Below are 15,912 nucleotides of genomic sequence, written 5' to 3'. Positions count from 1 at the left end.
ATGTAAAGTAAATCAGCGGCGCGGAAACAAAAGGCAAAATCACACTTAACGCCACCTGGCTCGCCTCTAGCGCTCGTGAGAGTCCCCTGTTGTCCCACCGCGCCCGCGATGATGATGGAAGGCGTGATCGAGATCGAACGCGTGATCAGTCTCAACCCTAACCCTAACCCTAACCCTAACCCTAACCCTAACCCTAACCCTAACCCTAACCCTAACCCTAACCCTAACCCTAACCCTAACCCTAACCCTAACCCTAACCCTAACCCTATACAAATATATAGGGACTAGACTATAAGATATAGGAGCGTTTACTAGCCCTAATTATATCTAGTAAGCTAGACTTAATCTTTGTCGTAGAGACGTAGTATATAGGCTTCGAGAGATATATAGCTATATCGGCTATAATTGCCTTTATATCTAGACCGCCGACGAAAACTAGTATATAATATAATAGCGGGCTTTACTTACTAGTATCCGAAGCGGTTCGGGTTCGACTTACTAATAAACCTATAGTTATAGTAGTAATACTAATAGTTACTCTAGGACCCTCGATAATAGCCGGTATCTATCTTCTACTAAGTATACTAGATAACGGTCTAAGGGAGATACTAGAGAGGGTAGATATAGCGGACGTTATTCTAGGTAATATTAATATCTACTATAACGAGTATATAGATATAAGGACGCTAAGAGAGAGGGCCTTACTTATAGATAGATAGGCCTAGCGAAAGGTAGTCTTCTAACTAGTAACCTATAGTAGCCCTAGTCCTCTTCTAGAATACTATCTTACGCTACGACTTACGACGGACTACTACTTTATCCGCCGAGAGTACCGATCTAACCTACTCTATATCTTAAGTAACTAGAGCCTACGAATCCTAACCGACTACGAATATATACTTATTCTAAGCCTAAGCGAACCCGCGACCTCTAGGTATATACTACTTACTCTATTAAGGTTCTATATCGATATACTATATAATCCGAAAGTCTCTAAATATCTAGCTAAAGTATAGTAGAGCGGCTCTATTAGCGTAGAAAATACTCTAACTCGGTAGTATAATATAGATATTCTAAACGACTATCTTATTTATATCTACTAATAGATATACTATAAGATATTAGATATTAGCTACTATACTCGGACTAAGCCTATATAGGACCCTTCGATATAGAAACTATTCTACTTTAGCTTAGTAAGGAAGATCTTTAGCCTCGATATCTATAACGGGCTACTATATAGTAACGACCTAATACGGAGTACTCTAGATAAGATAGCGAATATACTAGAGGCAAGATATCTCGCCCTTTAGAAACCCGACTTCTTACTAGATAATAGGCTCGATATAGATTAATAGCCTCTTCCGGCCTTTATCTTAGAGGAGATATATCGAGCTATCGATAGACAAGATATATCTAAAGTATATAGAGCCGATAGTATCTATATCCGAGCTCTAAAAGCGCTATAGAAGACGTCGTTTATAGCGCTCTTAACTATCCTATATAACGCCTATCTCTTCTACTAGCGAACGCTTAAAGCTTAGAATTTAACCGATATAACCCTAATTATAAAGGACCCTAACGAGACTAAAACAATCTAGAATATACGCTCTATTATAGTAATATATATCTTCCGGAAGATCTTCGAGAGTTATATCTTAGAGCGCTTAACTATACTTCTAGATCTCTACCTCTACCTAGTATAGATAGAATTTCGAGCTAACTACTCGACGTTAACTCTAGCTATACTTGTCTATACTATACTATAGTAAGAGTTATACGCTAGCGTAGTGTTTCTCGACTTTACTATAGCGTTTAATATAGTCGACTATTACTTTCTCTATAAGGCCTTATATAAATAAGAGTGCCTAGAGGACTTAATATATCTACTCGATATATTATAATAGAATATCTACTTATAGATATTAGCGAACGGAAGTATATCCTAGTAGTTTCTATATACGAGGGGCGTTCTATAGAGATTACTACTATTACCTTTTCTATAGAACGTTCTTATTAACAACCTACTCTAGGACCTAAACGTAGATATAATATATCTATTTAGTAAGGTCTTCTATATAGATAACGGAGCGCTACTATATAGCGACTAGATAGATATCCCGATTATACTAGGTAAGGTCGAGGTATAGTATATATAGAATAGGATCTAGGTTAATATCTCTAAATACGGCTATATCTTAAGTACTACTATAACCTAGCTAGTTAATTAGTATAAGTAGATAATCCTATATATATCTAAGTATCGATACTTAGGCTTTCCGATAATACTATATAGTATTAATTTCGAAGCACTTCTTACTTTATAACTAGATCGCGCGACTATCTAAGTAGAATTTATAGCGAGGCACTCTAGAACCTAGAGAGTTATAAACCGACTATAAGCGTTCTACGAATATCTTATACCGATTCTAGAGTATAGAGTACTACTAGTATAGGCTTAAGTAGTCTCGGACGCTTTATAGTAGAAGGGAGCTAGAGCGAAGTAGAAGGAGCTAATATAGTAGGTAGTAGGTAGTAAGTATAGCTAGTAACTAGCGTAGAATCTCCTCGGCCTCTCTATACTTAAGTACCGATTTAAAATACTATATATAACTTTTTTATTCGATCTATAGTATACCGATCTTACTAATTCTCTCTATTAGCTACTCTTTCGCCTAGCGCTAAGTAGTAGTAGATTCCGAAGGGGCTTATAAGAGAGCAAATTACTTGCTTTATAGAAGGCTAAGACCGAAGCAAATATACTAGATAGGATCTCTCTATACTACTTCTAGTAGAAATATCTTACTACTAGACTAGTATACTATGCCCGATAGACTCTATTAGCCTTCTATATACTATAGGAAAGCCGGATTAGGAAAGATATAGCTAATATAGACTATATACTATAGATACCGGCCTATATATAGAATATATTTTTCTAGTATCGATAAGGAGTCTAGTATTTCTACTTAAGCTATAAGTATACTACTATATCTCGTCCTTTCTGCTAGAGGGACGAAGAGTATAGATACTATAGTTTAGTTCGCCGGCTGTCTTAGTAGGACCGAGCTTATAAATAGATATAGTAAAAGGCGCTCGGCGTTTAAGGCTTATTTATAGATATAGACTTCTTATTAAACGATAAGTAGTAAAGTCGTACTTACGACGTACTTCGATATATATAGGCTAATCTAGCTATAGTCTAGAGCGATAAGTATATAGATAGTAATATTTCCGATAAGTAATTAGCTATAGTTCCTATTCCTATATTCGCTCTTAATCTCTACTTCTAAGCTTAGTCCGAGAAGACTATAAACTAGACTCTTCGCTATAATATATATACTCGTCGGCCTCTTCTCGTTATAAGACTACTAGCTACGAAGCCTTATATCTACTATAGTTATAGACCCTCTACTACGATATATATACTTGTCGGCCTTCTCTCGTTATAAGACTACTAGCTACAAAGCCTTATATCTACTATAGTTATAGACTCTCTACTACGATATATATACTTGTCGGCCTTCTCTCGTTATAAGACTAACTACTATAAAGCCTTATATCTACTATAGCTACTATACTATAAAGTATCTAGCTCGGCTATAAAGCCTAAATCTACTACTTTTAATATAAGTTACTACTACGAAGTATTATATTAATATATATCTCTAAGACTAGCTATAAAGCCTTATATCTATATTCTAAAAACGAGGCTAAATCTTATATCTATAGCTAGAAGGATATACTAAATATATCGAATTTACTAGATAGTAAAGTCGACTATCTACTACTATAGAGTAATATATCTATATAGTATAATATAGAATAGTAACTCTATATATATATCTAGCGAAGACTCTAGGAGGCCTATAGTAAGAGTATAATACGACTCTTCTCTAATAGACCTTAAGTCCTCTAGTATAGTAAATAGCTATAAAAATATATAAAACTCTATAATCCTTTAAGGAAGTTTAATATAGCGACTATAAGTATATTATAATAGTAGATAGAGAACCTAGTAATCCTATAGAGTAGTAGTAGATAAATATACTTTTATAAAGACTAAGGCTATATAGTAACTCTAGATCTCTTAAGTAGACTTATAAGGGTATATCTCTAAGAGCTATATTCTAGACGAGGGATAATATATACCCGAGTATAAGCTATCTACCGACTAGTATATATATTAGAGTCGGGAAGATCTACTAAAGATAAGCGGAATATTTAAGGGAGTTAGATAGTATTTCGATATATCCCGAATAGCCCTATAATAACCTATTACTCTCTTTTAGGTAGGTCGTAAATTCCTTTATTATAGGAACGAGATAAGCCTCGCTTGTTACTAATATAGAAACCCTAACCCTAAATTCTTCTAACTATAAAGTAGATACTAGAAGTTAAACTTATAGCCTTTCTCTATTACTTATTTATAAAGCTTATTATCGATTTTAATAGAGGCCTTAATTAATTAGTCTAGTTCCTTAGTAGTATCTCTATATCTTATTAGTTTATTCTTAACTTAATCCTTTAGGCCTTAGTAGTATATAGTATATAGAGCTATATTATCTTAGTTAGTAAGTTAGAAATATTCCTTAAACTAAGTAGTATAGTTAAATATAGACTTAGTCTATCTAATACTCTAAATAATATAAACTACGTTCTCGACTTTATTAGAGATAGTAAAGACTTATTATAGAATTACTTTAAGTCTAGCGAATACTCTAAAGATTCTAGTAATATCTTTATTATATTCCGAGTTACTATCGAGATACTTAGTAAGATATAGTTTAAAGTAGTACTAAGTATAGTCTTAAAGAAAGGCTATTATAAATAGACTTCGCTTTACTAGCTCTATAGAGTTAAACTTAAACAAAATATATATCTAGTTAAACTAGTCGTTAAGTTTCTCTTTATCTCTATAATATAAATTAGGTTTAGCGATCTTTATATTATTATTAGACCGATTATAGTTAGTAGAGCGTACTATATTAGTATCTTCTACTTTACTAAAAGTTAGAGTATTTCTTCTAAGTCTTTTAGTACTAAATATCCTTAAAAGTATTTAAAGTATTATATACTATTATACTTATATAATAGAAGTCGGGTAATTCTATTATTATAAGTAGAGTTAGTACTTATTAAGTAGTCTAGTAGTCGATAGTAAAGTATTATTTAGTTAAAGTATAATTAATATAAGAGATTAGAATAAAGTAATAAGTTAATTCTAATTAGTTAGTTTATAATATAAGTTAAATATAAACTCCTAACTACGAAATCTATCGCTATTATATATAAAGGAGATTTATATCTCGTTATAGCTTATATCGAGCTATACTTAATAGTCGCTTTCTACTCGTTATTAAGCTATACTTAATAGCGAGTAGTCGAGCTAATATCTTAAGTATCTCTAGCTCGACTTACTAAAGATCGAGTACTAAGATATAGCTATATCTATACTAATTATATTATAATAATAACCTATAGGTATATAGTTAAAGTATTAGTTTCTATACTTATTAGAGAGAGGGAGCTTAATAGCGACTATTAATATAAGAGCCCCTAACCCTAACCCTAAACTAATTATATCGTAATAATTAGTTTTAGTACTAAGATTCTCTAATATCTCTATTATAGCTTTACTTAGTTTATTTAATTTGTTTTCTTTAACTATAAATACTTATTTTAAATTAAAAGAGCTATTAGTACTATTTATTAGATTTTAAGTATTACTATTTTCTATCTATCGACTAGTTCTATAGACTAAGTTAATTAAAAGATCTCTATCTTTATTTTTTAAGAATTCTAGAATATTAGCCTTTTAAAGATAAAAGTTTAATAACTTCTTATTATTAGTTAATTCGATACTTTCTATATTACTATTAGTATTATAGTCTAGGTTATATTTCTCTAATACTTCCTTTCTATTATATATATTAGTAGAGTTAATACTACTATTTAAACTTAAGCTAGAAAGGCTTCTATATTCTAAACTTCTAGTTACTTCTATATCTTCTTTTTTAGTAGATAGTAAAGATATATAATATAGCTTTCTATTCTTAGAAAAGCCTTCTAGTACTTATAGTAGTACTCTATTAACTATATAGCTAACCTCTTCTTTACTTTCTTTATTTAGATTAGAATATACTTTATTAAAATAAGTCTTAATATTCTTATAATCGATATTAATAAAAGAGTAGTCTAAACTTTTAAACTTATTAAAAAGTAGTAGTAATTTATTAAAAAAAAACTTATTATCTCTAAGAAGAATATTTAAATTATTAAAGCTTAGTTCTTATATATTATTAATTCTAGCCTCGAGATTACTTAAAGTTATATTTTTATTATATTTTTTAAAGATACTACTATTCTAAACCTCTAAATATTTAATATAATTAGCTTTAGTAAGATTAATAGAATACTCTAGATAAAATATAATACTAGTCTCTTTATTATATCTAATTAGAGTATACTAGTATAAACCCTTTCTCTACTACTAGTAAGCTCCTTTAATAGAGTACTTAGAATACTCTTCTCTATAATAATATAAGTATAATATATAAGACTATATCCTTTAAATAGAATATATTTAAACTAAAGAAAATAGTAAAAATATCTCTAAGTCGAAACTAAAAGCAATAGATAGATTTCTAGATTTTCTCTACCTTACTATCTGCGTAGAGAGCACTATAGCTACGTATTACTCCTTTGCGACTGCCGCCCTCGCACTCCTAGTCCGCCTCGTAGCCGGCTCCTTCACTAACCTTCGCAGCCCGTTGACATGCACGTTAACCTGCTCACTGTCTTCGGGAGCCTTTTTGCGCTTCCTAGTTGACCGGCTCGGTTGCGCTCTTGCTGCCAGGGTAGCTTGATCCACTGCAGCGATCAGAACTCCGTCGTCTGCTACAGCGCCACTTCCGCCGGATGTTGCGGAAGCGAAGTAGTTACGCTTTGTAACGGAACCGTTTTCCGGTATTGTGTTCGACACCTTCTTCAAGGAGACTTGAAGCGTGCCATCATGCATTTGCGTTCCACCTCCACTCAAGGGCGGAGTAGGCATCTGCCGCCGCTTAGATCTCTCCACTTCTGGTTCCTGTTCAACCTCTGCAGTTCCGTTCCCTGTTCGTGTGTGACTACCAGCAGCATCCGCATCAGCATCACTCTGTGATGACCCGTTCGCGCTGAGCGCCGCTCCGTTCGGCACTTCTACACCCTCCTCGTCGTCTTCCTCGTCTCTATCCACTTCTTGATCCCCTGTCTCAAGTCGCACACCCTGCCCAGACAACCAGCCCAAGATAGCTCCGCCGCCATCCTCGTCCGCATTCGGCTTACCGAGTAGCATCTCCACCAACCTTCCCAAACCCTCATCCTCGCCAGGCTCACTATTAAGCATGTCTTGTATAGCAGTCATAAACGCCTCCTCATCAAACCCGTCCAGACCACTCTCCACAAGTCGCTGCCTAAGAATCGTCTTCAGCATCTCACCGTCAACCGCGACGTCGTCATCCTCCTCGTCGACCACGTCCTCTGCTCCGCCACCGAGCAAGCCCACTTCCGCGTCGGCGACACCCTGTGTCTCCGATGTCTCCTCCGGCGGCGCGTCAGCGGCTTGCTGCATATCTGTCGGCATGTCCGCGCTGCGCATGATGCCGTCGACGTTGGCGTATCGCTTCTTCCAGTCCGGCAGGAACGCGATCGGAGTCAGATTCTTAACCGTAGGTGGCCGCCGTAGTGCAACCTCCACTTGCTTCTCCAGACTCATGTACAGCACACTTTCCGGAGCCACACCAGAATATGCGGGTCTCTGTAACGGCTCAACCTTTCTCCGTTTGTGTGCAACGGCAGTCTGCTTGTCTCCGAGCTTACCAGCGGCCACCACGCGCTTCCGCTTCAGCCCAGCGGCATTGGCGGAATCGCTGGTATTGTGGTGCACATCATATTCCCAATATGCATCATCTGCATACTCCAAATCGTCAAAGTACTCATACATGTCGTACTCGTAGCTCTCCATGTCGATCTCGTAATTAGTGCCCGCGTATCCGGGTTCGGCGATTTGCGTTTCGATGAGCTCGTCCTACCATGCCAGACACCAATCGTTAGCACAATCTGGACTCAGTGCTATGGTCCCTACCGGGGCCCTCCACGCACAGACGATGCGGAGCCATGGACTCGGAACGGCTCAGGCCTGGAGTCAGAGAAGGAAGCAAACATACCACAAGCCCGTACTCGTCTTCCACGTACATCCAGCCATCGTCAAGGCCAAAGTCCTCGTCGAAATCATAGCCGTAGTCGTCGGCCATAGCTGCCCAAGCCTACCTTCGAGGATGGAGATGTAAGATGGAGCGCAAGATTGCAGCAGCAGAAGACTACTGCTTTTGAGCAATTTCTCCACCACGCAGATGGCCGCTTGCTCCGATTGCGATCTGGTCTACGAAGTGGAGATCGACCGGGTGGGTGTCATGACGATCTAGGCTTCCTGCAGTATGCCGATGATGTGGATCTTGATTACAACACTCGTGAAGTCACGGTAGGGCTGCATATGGGGGATGGAATGTCTGGCCGGCGTCTCTGCGTGGATGGAGTACGCGGCCTGGGTTCAAGTGGTATTGCAGTATGGATGTTGTCATAAGACGATACTCGCTGATCATGCAAGACAGGCGACGCTCGAATCCAGCTCATGCACTGCGGTTATCCTGCATCCAAAAGTGGGGTCCAGCTGAGGCGCGACGGATGGTGGTGGTGTGCTCCTAGGCAGGTGTGTTCCGAAGATACGTTCAACGTTCAAAAATTGACGATCTAATCTGGTAGTGGTGGTGATGACGGCCAGCGTCTCTGCGCAGCACTCGAGTCGCTGGCTTGTTCGAGTGTAAAAGGCGACGCGTTGCATTCGCGAGTGATCCATTCCCCCCATATCCCCGCGTTAACGCCGACTGCCTCGGTTGACGCCGGCTTAAGCTACCCACCTCAGCAGGAAGACAGAAGGTACGACGCACCTTTCTGGAGCAGGCGCGACCATGCGCCGATTCTCGTAAGGGAGTTTGCATGGAGGCTGACGACGTTCAATGAAGCTGCCGCCATGCGTTCCTTGGCCGGGTTGCGCAAGCGGGCGATAAGATGGAACAGCACCTCCACCACCGCCACCACCACCACCTCCTCCCCCACCTCCAACCCTCCCCATGCCACGACTCCCCTCCGCTCCGTTCTGATCGCCAACCGCGGTGAGATCGCCCTCCGCGTCTCCCGCACTGCCTCGCAATACGGCATTCTGACCACTACCCTCTACACCGAGCCTGATCGAACCTCACAACACGCTCTCTCCTCCCCCCACAACCTAAACCTTGGCAGCACCGATCAGTACCTTAACGGCACCCGCATTATCGAACTCGCAAAACAGCACGCCATCCAAGCTATCCATCCTGGCTATGGTTTCCTCTCTGAAAACGCCGCTTTCGCCAAGGCGTGTACAGATGCAGGCATTAACTTCATCGGCCCGCCATGGAAAGCGATCGAGGCGATGGGAGACAAGGCGCGCAGCAAGGAGATCATGTTGAAAGCGGGTGTGCCATGCATACCCGGCTATCACGGCAGCGAGCAAGATCCGGGTGTTTTGGAGCGTGAGGCAGAGAAGATCGGCTATCCTGTACTGCTCAAAGCGGTCAAAGGCGGTGGGGGCAAGGGCATGCGCATCGTTCAGTCTCCCGATGACTTTGCGTCACAACTGGAAAGCGCGAAAAGTGAGGCCCGCAGCAGCTTCGGCGACGACGTTATGTTAGTGGAGAAGTACATCACAACGCCACGGCATATTGAAGTCCAGGTGTTTGCGGACAAGCACGGCAACTGCGTCGCGCTGGGAGAGCGGGACTGCAGCATCCAACGCCGACACCAGAAGATACTGGAGGAGTCTCCTGCACCAAACCTACGCGAAGAGGTACGACAAGATCTGTGGGAGAAGGCACGCCAAGCCGCTCTCGCTGTCGGGTACGAAGGCGCTGGCACAGTGGAGTTCATCTTCGACAATGACTCGAAGCAGTTCTTCTTCATGGAAATGAACACCCGCCTACAAGTCGAGCACCCAGTCACCGAAATGGTCACCGGCCTCGACTTGGTGCATTGGCAAATCCTTGTGGCGGAAGGCCATCCCCTCCCGCTCAGTCAGGACGAGATCATTGAACGCATAAAGCAGCGAGGCCATGCCATAGAGGCTAGGATTTACGCCGAAGACCCATCGCTGAACTTCACGCCCTCCACTGGGACACTTCTACACCTGCGCACGCCCTCATCCAGCGACAATGTCCGGATAGACAGCGGATTCGTTGAAGGCGATGAGGTGTCGAGTCACTATGATCCCATGATCTCAAAACTCATCGTTTCCGGTCCTAACCGCACTAGTGCGCTTAGGAAGCTCGAACGCGCTTTAGAGGAGTACGAAGTCGGAGGCGTGGTGACCAATATCGAGTTTCTGAAACGCGTCGCTCGAAGTCCCAACTTTGTCGAGGGAGAAGTGGAGACTGGTTACATTCCTAAACATTATGATGAACTATTCGCGAAAGAGGTAGTGGATCACGAGGTCTGGATGCAAGCCGCTCTTGGTCTCTATGAAAATCAACGGCAGCTGCAGCAAGGGAATAGGCTCGGACAAGCCATGGCCGGTCAAACGATTGGTTTCGCCTCTACGCCGCAGCCGCGCGAATTTCGTCTGGCGAAGTTGAGCTCAGACCCTCGACTTAACGCAAACCCAGAGCCCGTGAATGTAAAGGTGTTCAAGACAGCTCCAAACACATTCACGGTCAGTCTAGGCGAGACAACTTACAGCAACGTTACCGCCACCTACGTTCTGAGGCGCACCGGGACCGGGAAAGGGGAGCTGACCACGTTCTATCCCCACACCCGTCTAACAACTACCCTCCTCCATGAGCCACCTACTGCTCCCACTCAAGGTACATCCATAACCGTCTTTCACCTAGGTCGCCTATACCGTTTAAGCCTGCTTCCACCCCCATTTCTGGCAAAGGCTCTCGGTGCCACAGCCGCGAACGCGACCAATTCCGTCTTGGCGCCTATGCCGTGCAAAGTCATCCGCGTGTCAGTGAAAGCCGGAGATAGGGCGAAGGCGGGGCAGGAATTGCTGGTGATTGAGAGTATGAAGATGGAGACGGTTATACGTGCTCCTTCACTGGGTACAGATGAGGAGTTGGTCGTGAAGAGGGTGGTCAAGGGGGTGGGGGAGATGTGTAAAGTCGGTGTTGCTTTGGTGGAGTTTGAGGAAAAGGAAAATGAAGATGGTGGTGGGAAGACTTAAGTATTCTTGCGGTCTGTTGTGGAGCGAACGCCTGGGACATGAAAGCTGGGGCCGAGGTAGTGATCCTTCTGTCCTAGGGGGAGACCTACGGATCGGAAAGTCAATTGCTAAAAAATTTGCCCACTTGCGACAGTGAGTGAGTGGATTGTCGAGTGTAGCTTCGGGCAGGTCTGAGAACCACTCCAGGACATGCGGCAAGCACAGAGTGTCCGAACACCAAAGTGCCATCGACACCGGCAACGCAGTCGTAATCAACATGCTGAAATGCCTGTTGATACGATCAGTGTCTGTACAGTAGGCAACGAACTATAACACCCAACTGCGGGACGAGGAGACTCTGCGAACTTGTAGCCTCAAGCTATTGACTCTCCAGAATCACAGCCGAGTATAGCCTCACAGGATGCAGAAGCAAAAGTTGACATCTGTTCGAGGACTGAGGCTGGCGACTTACGGTTTTTAGGAAGAAGAAGAGGCACAGTTCGTTCTGAGAAAACTAGCAGACCTGGCTGCGATGTTCCACGAGCAGACCGAAGATGCGGAAGAGTCGCAATATGTCGCTATTAGCATCGTTGTCGGACGACATACCGCCGAAGGGGAAGGCTCTAAAGTCAGACTAATATGTGCAGGACATTTGCGAGCCTGGAGTCTTGGAAGTTGGAAACGGAGAGGCTATCCAAAGGCCGTGGAACCTTACTGCTATTAAGCTAATAGCAAGACTGCACTGGGTCTGTGATGCGCCATAGGTGAAGCATGTCGCTGCATGTAAAGCGGAGGACACGGTACGTACCTATTATGCATAGTCCACACATAGCCGCAACCAGTGCGTCTATGCGAAGGCGGTTATACGCCTATGCTATGGTCAGCAAGCATGGCAGATGCTTTGTGGGAAAAGGTGCCATCACTGTACCTTTCGCGCCATGTTCGGTCTCCCAATCAAGCGGACTATCCTCTCTACAGCATACCGCCTTCACGTTGCTTCAGCAGGCATTGCTACTTGTAAGCTGTGAATGTTGACACGATTGTGGTTCGTCGCTTCCTACGCACTATGAATGCGTCACCAGTCTCAGATCGTATACATGCTTTATCTCTGCGCGAAGACCGTGGAACAAGAGTCTGCAGCGTCGCTTACAGAGCGCTTCGAGGCCACTGTCCTCCACGTATCAGGGATCCCAGTGCCTTTGCCTTACTGATTCTGTCGGGCGAGCATGCAACGTACCTGAGCTACTAAGCGGTCATAGTCGAATGTGCCGGCCGAGCGTGTCTTCAGCAAGAACGCGGGCTCACCATCTTCGTCACGAATCGGGTCCGCTTCGTACAAGATGAGGTTTTCCCTAGACCTCATGGCGTTGCACATCATTTGCGCGTTCAGGCCATTGTAGAAGCGATCATCTGGGAAGCCACAGAACATCGTGCTTTGTATCAGAAGCTTTCGCTGAATCTCGTAGACAGGTGAGAGCACGAGCCACTCCGTGTTGACGAAGTCGCTGAAGAGGTTGCTGCCGGGAGGGTGCACAGCGTTGGCTCCACGTGGTAACCTGAGCTCGATAAGAACTTTTCGAAGAGCCGGGATACAGGTGACAGCATCGTTTGTAATATGCGAGAAGTCTTGCATTACTTCCGTTAGGCTGTCCTTCTGCAAGGTATATGAATGGAGACTGTAAGGATACCTCGAGCGGTGCCACCCTACCACCCTCACTGTTCGAATGAGCGGGAGAAGCCACACTGGAAGTGGAGGTGTAATAGCATCCCACGTATATTGTTTCCATGGCAGGAGCATTTCGGCCACGGTTAGAACGCTTAAGGATACCTCGCAATCACTCTCATCCTTCAGCTGGCGACTGCTGAGACGTAGATTCGCTATTGGGAATGCATCGAGCTCCATATAAGGACCTCTATCTGGCCGTACGCGGATCTTGACAGTTCGGGTCAGGTGACGGTAAACCATCTTTCGAAGCTCTAGCGACATATCGAAGAACGGGAAGGGTTTCGAAGAGTCCTCAACGTTAGTAGACATTGTCTCTTCGTCTGTGGACCTTACCTTTGGAAGCTTTATCGACCGGGTTCATCATTGATTCAATTCTGTGTCAGATTCCGAAGAGATCCTCGAAGTTATGCGGATGGTCTGTGCACTGCCAAGACTGCCTGACCGAGGAGCCTCACTCTTTGACTGCACGCTACGATCTATGGTTTTCCCCTACATGCCATTTCCTAGCACGCATGCACCGGGCAAAGGCAGGTGCCAAGTTTTCGAATGGCCCTTTCTGCAGCTGCTGAGGAAGTATTCCCGCGCTACTGGGCCATGTCGGCCCCTTCACCCCACCCTTTACCGATATCCGATGGCTCCGGTACCCTCTTCCTACCCAATGCCGCGAGCGCATCGTGGCTCAGAAGCTTTGCCTGTGTGATTTCGGTGCAACACCATGCCACTTTGGCTGAGCACTTTTCTAAGTAAGCTTGGCCGCGCGCCATTTTCCAAGCTCAGACTACTACACGTCCGTCGTATTGACCAGAATAATGAGCCCCGGAGTGTTCCGATCCCACAGCGCAAGTTCAGGCTTTCAAACGTGCTGCACTTGATGAGCCCGCTTTCAAGCTGACATGGAGTTGGCGAGCAAACGCCTTGTTATGGAAGATCCGAATAGGCATATACTCCTGCAGCATGAGCACGAGGTCGGTGTTCCCACGATAGCGATTTTCCACCGTTGGCCCTATCAATCATCGTCGGCGCTGGAGAAAGTGCCCACGACCCTTCATGACGTTGACCATCAGTTGAAGTGGTCGATAGCATGACCGTGATGCCGAGGATTTGAACTCCGGCACCGAACCTGCGGCCTGTTCGAAAAATGTCTCGAATGTTGTTCCGAAGCTCGGTAGGATAGTGCTTGGGCTGAGACCCGAGTGATCGTGGGTGAACTTGCGCTTAAACCTGGCGGAGAAGAGGTCCGGCGCAGAGACCATCTTGGGCGGAGATATGAGCGGATCGCTGGACGAACATTACTTGAACTTCTTCTTGATATCCTCCTCCGAAAACTTTCGCGTCTTCGTCTTCAGCATCTCCGCAATCTCCACCTGGCTCATACCAATCTGATCCCCCATAGGCACCAAACAGCTGGCGAGATGCTTGTAGTCTTTCCGCAACAAAGTTACTGTCATCATGAAGTAATCTATGTTGTGAAAAACAAGCGCTCGGCCGGCGCGATAAGCCTCCTTGGCCTGAATGAAATGCACAGGCTGCTCGCGCCAGTGCCGCAGCGGGTTCAAATGATGCGCCGTATGGTAGCCGTCATTGAAGGAGAAGCGATTGCTCTACACAACGTCAGTTAGTACATTGAAGAGCGAGCATGGGGCATGTTGGGAGTACCGTAACGTCAATCAGCGTTATGCTTGACCTGAAGTCCGAGTCCGGCTCAAGCTCATCTACGAACGCATGCTGGCCCCAGTTGCCCATCATCAACGCTATCCGCATGATGACCAGCGGTAGGAGGAACACGAAGGTAGTTGCTCGAGGGTGGAGCTTTGCCACAACGTAGTAGAATGCATAGCTCGCCAGCTCCCACGCGCAGGCGCGCATGGCGAGACCAGCCTTGTTCTTGCGGAGAAAATAGAGAGGCAGATCGAGCCACACGAGGAACATGAAGCGCCCAAGGTAGTGCAGGAAGTGCAACAGCTCGTCGCGCTGGTACCGAATGGTGGAGGAAAGATCGCCCGGCCCTAATGATGAGCAGTCAGCATGATATTGTTGCACGTCGGACGAGCGTAGGTACTCACCATTGCCCTCGACGTGATGATGTTTCACATGATGGTAGTAGTACGAGTTCCAGGTATGTCCCATAAGCGGATAGGCAACGTACGGGAAGCTCAGATCCAGCCAAGCCCAGGCTTTTGCAAGAACGCCTGACTGTGTGTCAGCCTCTGCACTCGTGGCAACAAAGTTCAACTGCTGACATACCTCCATTGTGTATATGGTTATGCATCATGAGCGTAAATGGGCCCATGCAGTACACAGCAAAGGCGACATGGGCAACCCCATGCCACCAGGTGAAATGGTAGAACAGCCACACCGCACTGCCAAGATTGACCGTGAGGTACGTCAAGATGTGCGTGAGGAAGACTACGTCCGTCGGATGCCGTACTATGCGTACCCCAATCCTTGTATACGGTCGTATTATGTATTCATTGATGATTGCTGGTATGTGCCTCTCGTCCCATGTTACAAACACGGTCGGCGTGAAGGCTGGGCTTTTTGGATCGTTGAAAGACTTTAGCCGGGCTACCGTCTCCTTGTCATATTCGCGCTCGAGGGGGATCTCGTTTGCCTTCTCCTCAATGATCTCTGGCGCTGATTTCTCGCCTGCCGGTGCTGCTGCGCCGCAGACCCCATTCTTGACGTCTTTGAAGAGGTTGTCGAGGACAATGAGGTCCGGCTCGGTGTGGTAGGGATCGATGCGTGGTTCCATGCGGTCCAAGAAGTCTTTCGCATTAGGAAGACTCCAATATTTCCGTCAGAATAACAAGCACAATGGGAGCGAGGCAAATGTTACCCAATGGGGTTGGAGTTTCAGCCTTGTCGGGAACGCCCGGCGCAGGCACCTGCAACGTGCGTTCACCCGCACTTT

At 44.4% G+C, this 15,912-nt stretch overlaps 6 protein-coding genes across 6 annotated transcripts; 3 read left to right on the top strand and 3 right to left on the bottom strand.

Annotated features, from left to right (window-relative positions):
* Positions 1-6,697: 6,697 nt before the first annotated feature.
* BAUCODRAFT_26462 (uncharacterized protein) lies at positions 6,698-8,297 on the bottom strand (the record flags this gene model as incomplete). Its single annotated transcript, XM_007680381.1, has 2 exons — positions 6,698-8,071; positions 8,211-8,297. The coding sequence occupies 2 exons, from the start codon at positions 8,295-8,297 to the stop codon at positions 6,698-6,700; spliced, it is 1,461 nt and encodes a 486-aa protein (XP_007678571.1).
* Positions 8,298-8,984: 687 nt separating this feature from the next.
* Positions 8,985-11,425, top strand: BAUCODRAFT_36779 (uncharacterized protein). The gene has a single exon (XM_007680521.1). The coding sequence runs from the start codon at positions 9,074-9,076 to the stop codon at positions 11,294-11,296; it is 2,223 nt and encodes a 740-aa protein (XP_007678711.1). The 5' UTR covers positions 8,985-9,073; the 3' UTR covers positions 11,297-11,425.
* Positions 11,426-11,807: 382 nt separating this feature from the next.
* BAUCODRAFT_125007 (uncharacterized protein) lies at positions 11,808-11,999 on the top strand (the record flags this gene model as incomplete). The annotated part of the gene is made up of 1 exon (XM_007680942.1): positions 11,808-11,999. The coding sequence occupies one exon, from the start codon at positions 11,808-11,810 to the stop codon at positions 11,997-11,999; it is 192 nt and encodes a 63-aa protein (XP_007679132.1).
* Positions 12,000-12,214: 215 nt separating this feature from the next.
* Positions 12,215-13,348, bottom strand: BAUCODRAFT_36773 (uncharacterized protein). The gene has a single exon (XM_007680520.1). The coding sequence runs from the start codon at positions 13,308-13,310 to the stop codon at positions 12,480-12,482; it is 831 nt and encodes a 276-aa protein (XP_007678710.1). The 5' UTR covers positions 13,311-13,348; the 3' UTR covers positions 12,215-12,479.
* An 81-nt stretch (positions 13,349-13,429) lies between these two features.
* Positions 13,430-13,942, top strand: BAUCODRAFT_228683 (uncharacterized protein). Its single transcript, XM_007680941.1, has 2 exons — positions 13,430-13,744; positions 13,816-13,942. Exons 1-2 carry the CDS (start codon positions 13,548-13,550, stop codon positions 13,871-13,873), a joined length of 255 nt encoding a protein of 84 aa, XP_007679131.1. The 5' UTR covers positions 13,430-13,547; the 3' UTR covers positions 13,874-13,942.
* A 348-nt stretch (positions 13,943-14,290) lies between these two features.
* On the bottom strand, positions 14,291-15,753 carry BAUCODRAFT_74402 (uncharacterized protein; the record flags this gene model as incomplete). Its single annotated transcript, XM_007680562.1, has 4 exons — positions 14,291-14,602; positions 14,658-15,007; positions 15,065-15,190; positions 15,246-15,753. 4 exons carry the CDS (start codon positions 15,751-15,753, stop codon positions 14,291-14,293), a joined length of 1,296 nt encoding a protein of 431 aa, XP_007678752.1.
* Positions 15,754-15,912: the final 159 nt, after the last annotated feature.

The sequence above is a fragment of the Baudoinia panamericana genome (assembly GCF_000338955.1).
Source record: "Baudoinia panamericana UAMH 10762 unplaced genomic scaffold BAUCOscaffold_10, whole genome shotgun sequence".
NCBI lineage: Eukaryota > Fungi > Ascomycota > Dothideomycetes > Mycosphaerellales > Teratosphaeriaceae > Baudoinia > Baudoinia panamericana.
The sequence above is the reverse complement of the archived record's forward strand: the minus strand, read 5'-3'. Positions and strand labels throughout refer to the sequence as shown.

Bases quoted from the DNA above. Each gene is read 5' to 3' on its own strand.
- BAUCODRAFT_228683 (XM_007680941.1), top strand. From the start codon at position 13,548: ATGGCCCTTTCTGCAGCTGCTGAGGAAGTATTCCCGCGCTACTGGGCC. The intron at 13,745-13,815 runs GTAAGCTTGGCC...CAGAATAATGAG, and splicing joins TTGGCTGAGCACTTTTCTAA to CCCCGGAGTGTTCCGATCCC.
- BAUCODRAFT_36773 (XM_007680520.1), bottom strand. From the start codon at position 13,310: ATGTCTACTAACGTTGAGGACTCTTCGAAACCCTTCCCGTTCTTCGAT.
- BAUCODRAFT_36779 (XM_007680521.1), top strand. From the start codon at position 9,074: ATGCGTTCCTTGGCCGGGTTGCGCAAGCGGGCGATAAGATGGAACAGC.